Source organism: Phoenix dactylifera, chromosome 4 (assembly GCF_051530095.1).
Source record: "Phoenix dactylifera cultivar Ajwa chromosome 4, Ajwa_hap1_PhDact_Kaust_v1.1, whole genome shotgun sequence".
Taxonomy (NCBI): Eukaryota; Viridiplantae; Streptophyta; class Magnoliopsida; order Arecales; family Arecaceae; genus Phoenix; species Phoenix dactylifera.
This window is the reverse complement of record NC_143193.1, coordinates 46,177,986-46,187,254: the sequence shown is the minus strand read 5'-3', so window position 1 is coordinate 46,187,254 and position 9,269 is coordinate 46,177,986. Positions and strand designations below refer to the sequence as shown.

The 9,269-nt window shown below is 40.5% G+C and overlaps 2 protein-coding genes across 5 annotated transcripts; one reads left to right on the top strand and one right to left on the bottom strand.

Moving 5' to 3' along the window:
• The first annotated feature begins 474 nt into the window (after positions 1-474).
• LOC103717552 (protein VERNALIZATION 3-like) lies at positions 475-4,154 on the top strand. The gene is made up of 5 exons (XM_008805986.6): positions 475-840; positions 1,372-1,433; positions 1,551-1,591; positions 2,609-2,825; positions 3,953-4,154. Exons 1-5 carry the CDS (start codon positions 649-651, stop codon positions 3,978-3,980), a joined length of 540 nt encoding a protein of 179 aa, XP_008804208.4. The 5' UTR covers positions 475-648; the 3' UTR covers positions 3,981-4,154.
• LOC103717527 (Pentatricopeptide repeat (PPR-like) superfamily protein) lies at positions 1,378-7,240 on the bottom strand. Of its 4 annotated transcripts, none has more exons than XR_016400319.1 (3): positions 5,275-7,240; positions 4,792-4,874; positions 1,378-1,425 (listed from the first exon to the last, which is right to left on the bottom strand). XR_016400319.1 is itself a non-coding variant. In XM_088720108.2 (1 exon), the coding sequence occupies exon 1, from the start codon at positions 7,088-7,090 to the stop codon at positions 5,318-5,320; it is 1,773 nt and encodes a 590-aa protein (XP_088576234.2). In that variant the 5' UTR covers positions 7,091-7,240; the 3' UTR covers positions 5,096-5,317. The 4 variants fall into 4 exon arrangements, 1 of the variants encoding a protein (XP_088576234.2); XR_016400320.1 differs by having other exon boundaries at positions 1,392-1,430; XR_016400318.1 differs by lacking the exon at positions 1,378-1,425 and adding an exon at positions 2,557-2,792 and having other exon boundaries at positions 4,679-4,874.
• Positions 7,241-9,269: the final 2,029 nt, after the last annotated feature.

Genomic DNA, 9,269 nt, shown 5'->3' with positions numbered 1-9,269 from the left:
CTCTATCTTCGCTCGGGGGCACCCTATACCCCCACGTCCTATCAATAAGCAAAGAGAAGGAGGCAAAAATGACATGGTTCAACTAAAGCCACGTCTATGATGTCACACACCAAAAATTTAAGCCCATAGAATCTCCTCATAGCCGCTATGTGCTCAACTTGCCCCAAAAGCTTAGAACTTCTACAACCACCGGGAAGGACGGAGAAGCCGTCCTCATGCCGGAGTTGTCATCCAGGGAAAGCAGGTCAAAAGGACAATCCACTTTTCGTTCCTACATATCGTTCATTAAAGAGATTTCAAGATTTAGAGAATATGTGGGCAAGGACACATTTTATTCACCATAGGGTTGCATGACAATCCCACTAACCCCAGTGGAGGCCCCAAAGGAGCAGGACTTCAAACATTCCACTGATAGCAACTCAAATCATACTCCATGGAGAGGAAAAAAAAAAAGTAGATTCCAAGATCTGGGATTTGAGCATGATTTTGGAATGGATGCCCCCATCATCATTCAGCTCCTATATATATCAGCCTCTCCTTTACCATTTCATCCATCAAGCAACTAACAAGGTCCAACTGAGTTCCTCACTCGATCGAGTTAGTGTTCTTGGTGTTGTCTACTAGTGTAGATTAGCATTCTTGTAGATCATGTCAAGAGATCCACTTGTCGTAGGACACGTTGTTGGCGACGTGTTGGACCCGTTCTTCAAGTCCGCATCGCTTAGGGTTCTTTACAACAACAGGGAGCTGACGAATGGGTCCGAGCTCAAGCCATCGGCGGTGGTGCATGAGCCTAGGGTTGAGATCGGAGGACGTGACATGAGGACCCTTTACACACTTGTAAGTATCAATTTGCCTTACTCTAACTTCGTTTGTGAATGAAATGGATCTACCACTCCAAGTTAGCAATTTGTGGGCCTATCCACATATGTTAGTCCAAGAAAGCTCAAGTTCAGCTCAGACAATTACTTTTAGGCCTTTTCAGCTGCGATAATTTGTTACCACTCAACGCTCTTTTGTTGTGGATCCCATCTGAGAACAGTGTTAACAAAAGTCATTCTCTCTTCAGTTGTTCCACTTTGAGAACAGCGTAAGCAGCTAATGTTAACAAAAGTCGTCTTCCCAAGAATCTTGACTACATTGTTGGCCAATATCTTAGATTGATAAGATCCTCTGACTTGCCGTTTCTGGAATAATTCTATTATCTTAGCATCTATTTGAAGAAGAACAAATCGCACGGCATTCCATAGAGTTCATGGCTTTATTGTGGACACTAAGATCCATTAAGATTTAGTGCTTCATTAACGGCACTAGTTGGAATGGTTTTGCCCCCTAATCAGTAACAAAGTAATGTGCTTACCTTTTCCCAAGGTGATGGTGGACCCTGATGCACCAAGTCCAAGCAATCCAACCAAAAGAGAGCACCTGCACTGGTAAATATTCCTTATTTGTTACTGCTGATAGCAATACATAAAATTCCTTCTACTTCAAAGACTACTCATGAGTAAAGGAACATTTAGATCGACTCATCATCCTTTGATGTCTTTCAGGTTGGTGACAGACATTCCTGAAACAACTAATTCTAGTTTTGGTGAGTGATCACAGTGCCATTATTTCTCTGCAGTGAAATTACTCTATTAGCATTCAAATTAATTCTTCCCCCCTTAAACTTGCTACTCCTTAACATAAGCAAAATGCATGTGGTTCTCAATATTATAGCAAATATAAGTTGCTAGTAACTGCTTGGATTAAATTGGGTGGGCACTGCCCTCCCCTTACCTAATTATATGCAAGTCCATGAAAAATGCTATGTGGTATATCACGCATCCATGAGCATAAGATGAAGATAGTTTGTGGCAAGGGTGCTAAAGCAAGCACATGTATAAAGCACTAAACATGGTTCATGGGAGTCTTCAGTAGAAACATAAAATTTCATGATTTGAGTCACTTTTGTCATTATTACTAAGCAAACTGCTGACAGAAACCTGGCTAGAGTAATAGAGATTTTCTCCCTTTTTTCTTTGAAAAAAGCAAAAAAAAAAGAAGGGGGGGGGGGGGGGGGGGGGGGGGGGGGGCGTGGGGAGAATTTCTTGCTTTCTTTCTGTCATGCAAACTTTCCATGTCCAAGGGGATGATGAAGGTTAGGTTCAAGAAACCGAGCTCTCTCTCTCTCTGTGCACACGCGCGTGCATGCATTTGTGACATGTGTGCACGCGGGCACTCATGTCTATATATATAATCCCTTGATAACTTGGTGATCTCATGCATTAGATCAGAGTTGCATGAAATTTAAGTATGCAGGTGTTCTGATATTTTCTCTGCCTTTTCCTGGGGATTCTTTCAGGGTCATATGTTATAATGTAGGTCTTACGGTCATAAATTTAAAACTAAAGTTTTTTAAATTTATTTTGAATGCTAAAAGAATTACTGCTATTTTCTTTTCTATATTCTGTATCCATGCCTTAGATACACCAGATGTATTTTCTTAGCTTTTTGAGCAAGCGTTTCGAAACCTAGTCACGAGGCTTGTGACAATAGATTCTGCTCTTTCTATTATCAATAAAAAGCCCTTTAAACTGTGACACTTGATTTTGATGTACTGTTTTAGGAAATGAAATAGTGTGCTATGAGAGTCCAAGACCAACAGCTGGGATTCATCGTTTTGTGTTTGTGTTGTTCCGACAAGAGGTCCGACAGACTATTTATGCACCTGGATGGCGACAAAACTTCAACACCAGGGATTTTGCAGCACTTTATAACCTTGGACTGCCTGTAGCTGCAATGTACTTCAACTGCCAAAGGGAGAATGGTTGTGGTGGAAGAAGGTATATCAGACTAACTGGTTCAAAATGATCAATTCATATTTTCTTCTCAATTGGAGCAAACATTAATGCAAGCATACAAATATGCACACAGGCAAGCACATAATATCATGACAGGAAACCCTATACCTCAAAATCTATTTGATTCAATCATTCATTGTTAGATTGAATCAAGGGCTTAATCAACTAAAAACTCCAATTCAGCTACAAATGTTCTACACAGTCTATGCTCTACAACTTTTTCGGCGACATCTCTACATGTTACTTTATTTCAGCAACTGATAATTTGAGTTTGACTTTTAGAATAGATTATGCTTGACAGGCTCCTCATTTTGAGAAGCATAGCTATCTATGCTCATATTTGGAGAATGTGAGTCTAGTCTGAAATCATCTAATTGAAGATCAATCATCAACCACATGAATAGGCCACCTTAACTAAATGATGATACATGAAACTTAGGTTATAACATAACAATGTCTATATATCATGTTGTTGTTGGAATACCCTAGCATGTTGATGTTTTAGGTTCTTCGGTGCTCCATTAGGCGTAGGGTGACCAATTAGGTCCTTATAGACTATTACAATCAAAAAGATGTTTCAGACTTCTATCAAGATTGTCATAAGCATCCTTGAGTTTGCATTGGTAGAAGATCATTGCTTAGACTTTCTGCATGTTGTTATGATGTACATTTGCTTGTATCATCAATGAGTTTTCATCAAGGTCCCCATTCATTTTTTTATGGGATATAGAGCTATTTCACATGTCATTCCTTATATCTAACATCCTAAAGTAACCTGGTTGTGTTCTAGTACTGGCATGTTGCTATATTAGATCCAAATTAGATCTGGAATTCTTCTTTGTACTAAAACAACAATTCCATAGCTTGACTAAGATGGATGCAATAGAGGTTCATCTATAGATCCAGGATTTTGTCAACATTAGAGAGCAAAATCATCACATGGATATCAATTATATTAAGAGACTAAAGCCTGAATCTGACAATACTTGCCCTCGTGCAGGTTTTAAATGCTCTCTTTTCTAGTGCATAAGGCATAAAATGTTCTTAAAAAAAACAGCTGATTATTAAATTTTATATACAAACTCAAAGAATGGTTTGTTGCATGTCAGGTATCACCCTGTCAGCGGATGGACATGATGACCTGTTCTGAAGTGTCAACCATTTGATAGGTCAGTCATACTAATTCAGGAATATTCCGTGTGAGGATGACTTATCATACAACAAATGGAGAAATGTTTATAATTCACAGTTTCCAGAGGTCCCCCTCCCCACGCCCCTACACCCCCCCCCCCCCCCCCCCCCCCCCTCTTTTTCCCTTTTTCTTGTTTTCCTCTTGTGTGTGTGCAAGTTTGCTTTGCTTCTCTAAGCTACTAAAGTGAAAAGGATTGTGCCGCAGTTCCAGAAAATGTCCTCTATTTTGCTGTATGATGTAAATGAAACTCATGGTGGAAGATATTGCAAATGCCGGTTGTGACAAGATTCCAATTGCCAAGACTGCAAAAATAAAGATAATAAAAAATTCTTATTGTATATCAATAGGATACTTATCACAGTGATAGCAGAAAACCAAAGTTCCATCCAAGGGAAGCCACAGTCAAATATAAAGTAAGTCATTTGGAAAATGAAGTAAACACAATATTAACCAGAATCAAAGAGAATTTATATAAACCATCTTTTTATCATTCATTTTAGGTAATAAATTTTATGACCACATCTTTCTTAGTACTTTCAGGTATTAAAAAAAAAGCATAATTTATATGCTTAGCAGATACTTGGGCTTAAAGGTCGCCACATGAGTTAAAATCTAATCTATTGAACCAAGGAAGTAAGCTCACCAGATAAGAAAAATAGACTTGGATATAAGTTGAGAAGTTAAAACTTCGGTATCATAAGTTGGAACATTCCTAAGGAAAAAGGGCTTCAAACAGATGTGTCTCCAAATGCTGACCTCAAACTCTATGTACAGAAGATTGTATTTAAGGAAGATCTCCTTTGACAGATGACTTTGGGGTCATTTGAGAAAGTTCCAACCTAATTCAAGAACATTAGCAATGAGCATAGAACTTATTTGTAACAAGCCAAAAATGCAAAATGAACTCAAGAGCATTATTTTACCAATCAACCAAATGAAGGAGAACGCAGTCACACCTTGCACTTTTCAGGAAAGGATTTGCCGTAAAATATGTTTACAACACCTTTAATCATTATGATGATGACTAGAATGACCTTGGGAGGCATATTTGGCACTAGTATTGGAACTAATCATCAATCATTTACTGCTTACTTTGGCCAAATCTACATTAGAAGCAGAATTGGGTAGTTCATAAACTAATCTACCTGCCAAACACTTACCTCCTAATTCTGTTGTTATTCTGCCACTAATAAATTTAACTGATAAATAAGTTTGTCAGATATCTACAAGAGCCTTCACCTCCTTATCACGGTCACGGTAACTGAATAATGAGCCCACAGGATTAGAGACCATCAACTTGCACTTGTTTTGCTAGGCTGTATAAGACCAGAAATATCTCATCCCTTTTGGGGTGGTTGCTCTCTCCAACTACAAATTCATGAGCTTTACCATCTACATCTATGACACTAGCCCCTGGTTCCTTTTTCATACCTTTCTCCCTCATCAACTTCCTCACACGTGTCACATCTCCCCACCTATCGCTTGTAGCATATATGTTGGAGAGGAGCACAAACACCCCACTGTCAGAAGGATCCAGCTCAAGAAGATGGCCGAGGATCTGTTGGGAGAGCTCCACATTCCCATGGGCTTTGCAAGAACTCAGCATTGCTCCCCATATAAGCACATCAGCTTTCATTGGCATGGATCTAACGAGTTCATGGGCTTCTGAAATGAGCCCAGCTCTGCAGAGCAGATCAATCAAGCATCCGTAATGCTCTACCCTTGGTGTGAGATTGTAGATTTCAGTCATGGATTTGAAATGGTGACGGCCTTCTTCCACCAAGCCTGAGTGAGAACAGGCACTGAGGATAGCTACGAAGGTCACCTCATTAGGATTAAACCCATTTCTAACCATCCGATCGAAGTGCTGGAGGGCTTCTTTACCACAACCATGTATCGCTAGGCCACCAAGCAATGCATTCCATGAGGAGACATTCCTGTGAGGCATCTTCTCGAAGGTGCGCATTGCCATCTCTAGGAGCCCACACTTGGCATACATGTCAACCATGGCGGTCCCTATATGAACATCCCACTCAATTCCCCAACGCTCAATGTAATCATGGACCCATTTCCCTGAATCTAGTAATCCCAAGCTCGCACAAGCTGAAAGAACACTAGACAAAGTTACCTTGTCTGGCTCCAACCCTGAGGCACACATCTCATGAAACATTTCTATAGCTTCCTTGGGTTGCTTGCATTGCACCAGCCCACTTATGATACTTGTCCAAGAAACTATGTCTCTCTCCTGGAGCTCCTCAAAGATCCGCCTTGCCTCATCCAAACACTCACACTTCACATACATATCCAAAAGAGCATTTCCCACAACCACTCCAAACTCCCCTTCATGCTTCAAGATCAACCCATGAATTCCTTTACCCGTGTTTACATCCCCCAGCCTACCACAAGCAACAAGCGCACACACTAGAGTCGCCATGTTCGGTTCCACATCCATCAAAGCAAACAACTCCAGCGCCCTGATAAAGAACCCGCCTTTAACATACGCAGAAATCAACGCAGTCCAGGAGACCACATCTCTAACAGGCATTTCTTCAAACAAATCACCTGCATCGGCATACCCACCGCATGTACCATACACATGAACCAGAGCATTCTGCACATAGAGATCACATAGAAATCCCACCTTGATTGCAACACCATGAAGCTGCCTGGCTTCTCCGATGCCTGAGAATTTGGTGCAAGATTTCAACACCGCGGGGAGGGTGTGGTTGTCGATGGGAGCCCCATTGCCAACCAAATGCTTAAATAATAAAAAGGCTGACTGGGGAGCCTTGCTTCGGGCATAGCCGGAGATCAGTGAGTTGAAGACAAATGGAATTGGGTGGTGGTGGATTTGGCGGAGAACTTTGTAGGCAGAGGAAGGATGGGTGGAGAGAGCTAAGAGCTCGGCGAACTTGGCGAGGACCAGGGAGTCTTTGTAGAAACCGGAGGTGAGAAGGAGAGCGTGGATTTGGTTGAAGGATTTGATGGCTACGGGTTCATGGAGGAGGCTCAGAAGGGGGGATTTCAGAGGATGTGCGGAGGAGGCCACTCTCATAGTCCCGGAAAAAATTGACTGTTAGAACGGTTATGAGTGAGAAAGAAGATGACGCGGAGCAAGCCGGGCTGCTGGGTAAACGCGCCTTCTGCAGTTCTGCGGCTCGTTTGGTTTGCGGAAACACGGGAGGAAAGTGCAATCAACTCTCTTGTTTAGTTGAAGTTTTTAAGGAAGGGAGACAAAAAAAATTATATTTTTATTAAAATATAATTTTTTTCATTTTATAAAAAAAAAAATTCATAAAGAATATGAAAAAATATTTTTTTGAGCCAGAAATCACTTCATTTTTATTTTTTTCAAAAAAACCTTTCAGCAGCATTAAGAAGCATTAAAGATCTAATTTTTATTAAGAGTATAATAGAAATTACACATAACTTTTTCAGAAAAATGGATGGTCAATCAAACATAAGTATTCTGAAAATCTGTCACTTTTCCATTGTCAATCAAACATGCCAAAAGTACTTTCCCATGCATCCTCTTTCCAGAAATCTGCTTTTCAGGAATCATATTTTTAGGAGGAAAAATGCTTCCCGCAAACCAAACGAGCCCTTGAGAAATCAAATTTTGAAGATATTTTCAAAGCTACAACAGGAGGAAAGCCAAGAGGGGAGATACAGGTTGTATCTTTAGCTCCTAAGAAGGATTCATGGTTCCGGTGCGGAGCTGAGGACTGCTTGAGTGGACCTTCGTCAAGCCAAGCGCAAGTTACAAGCTAGCTCTATCATCCTGGAGGGTGACTAGGCCACAGTTATATTGGATCCAGGGGGTCCAAGGGGTAACGGATGTGACCACCCTTTGCTCTGAGATATCTGGGCAATGTTGAAGGACGGAGGGGCTTTACAGGCTAAGCATGTCTTCCGAAAAGCCAACGAGGCTGCGGATTGGGTGGCTGCTTATGTGGCCAGTCATTCTGGTTGTACCTTGTGGGCTAGAGATAGGGAGCTGCTCTGGGCACTCCGAAGCATTTTGTTTTCTGACTTAATTGGGTGTATCCGTACTCGTCAGGTATGATCTAACCATTTTAGCAAAAAAAAAAAAAAGAAAGGAGGATTCACCTTTCTTCACACAAATCCACCGCTGGATCGCTCACCACACACCTCTCAAAGCACCCCAAACTATGCCTTGCTCCATATGCACACATCTCAAAGCGATCAGAGGGTGATCCAATGGTAGATTCGTTGTGAAGGAAGGCCGATCTTTCTTTTGCACAAAGGATACAGCCCCAACGCAACAAGGGATCCGGGGATTGGATTCGTGCCTGATTTCTAGATGCTCTGAAATTTTTGTTTGGAAGTAGGATAAAAGATAGTAATCATTGTTTAACTTCGTCTATGAACCACTTTTAAGAAGGGTATTATAAATACATAATTCTTCACCTTCCAAATTATTTTACTCCACTTAATCCAAGAATTAATTACCTACCAATGTAGGATCAATTTATTTATGCAAAGAGGAGGAGGAATAAGTTAAACCATTTAGTCTGTGTGAGCTTATTCCGCTTTTAAATGCATTCTAAGAAAATCATTAATAAATTGATAGATCCAAAAAGAACAAGTTGACTGAAGTCAGATGGATCAAGACTTAAAAACCAAATACAACAGTCAAACTTATTGACAACAGAAACTCGAATATGGCAAACCCAAACCCCTCAATTCTGCCACACCTGAATATTATGGATAGCTCAAGGACTGCGACCCCTGCCTAAGAGATCCTTTGCTCGATGAAATTTAATCTAGAGGAGTAACTCTCATGTATATATAATTTGTTCAACCATCAAACTTTATTGCTGAAAATATGTATTTCTTCTTCATTACAAGCCCTAAGCTAGGTCTAGCAGAGAGGGGAAAAAAATTAGCATTTAAAAAATAGGTGCATTTATCATCTGACATAAAATTTAAAGAAATTTAACCTGGAAATCACAAGAACAGGGCCAGCGAAATGTAAGCGCAATCCTTTTGTTCTTACACGCATACACCAGTAGTAAGGAATCGAGTTTGTGGATTCACCATGTTATAGTTAATTTTCACGTTTATTTTGCCATTGTTAATAGTGCTGAGAATGGTGGATTCCAATATACTTGGAGAAGAATCTGAAAAAACTCCTTGAAAACAAGCCCAGGGTAACGAGTAGAAACTGATTCCAACCCACTGATTTTGAGTGTCTGATATCAAAAGATTCG

Bases quoted from the DNA above. Each gene is read 5' to 3' on its own strand.
- LOC103717552 (XM_008805986.6), top strand. From the start codon at position 649: ATGTCAAGAGATCCACTTGTCGTAGGACACGTTGTTGGCGACGTGTTG. The intron at 1,434-1,550 runs GTAAATATTCCT...GATGTCTTTCAG, and splicing joins AAAAGAGAGCACCTGCACTG to GTTGGTGACAGACATTCCTG. The intron at 2,826-3,952 runs GTATATCAGACT...GTTGCATGTCAG, and splicing joins AATGGTTGTGGTGGAAGAAG to GTATCACCCTGTCAGCGGAT.
- LOC103717527 (XM_088720108.2), bottom strand. From the start codon at position 7,090: ATGAGAGTGGCCTCCTCCGCACATCCTCTGAAATCCCCCCTTCTGAGC.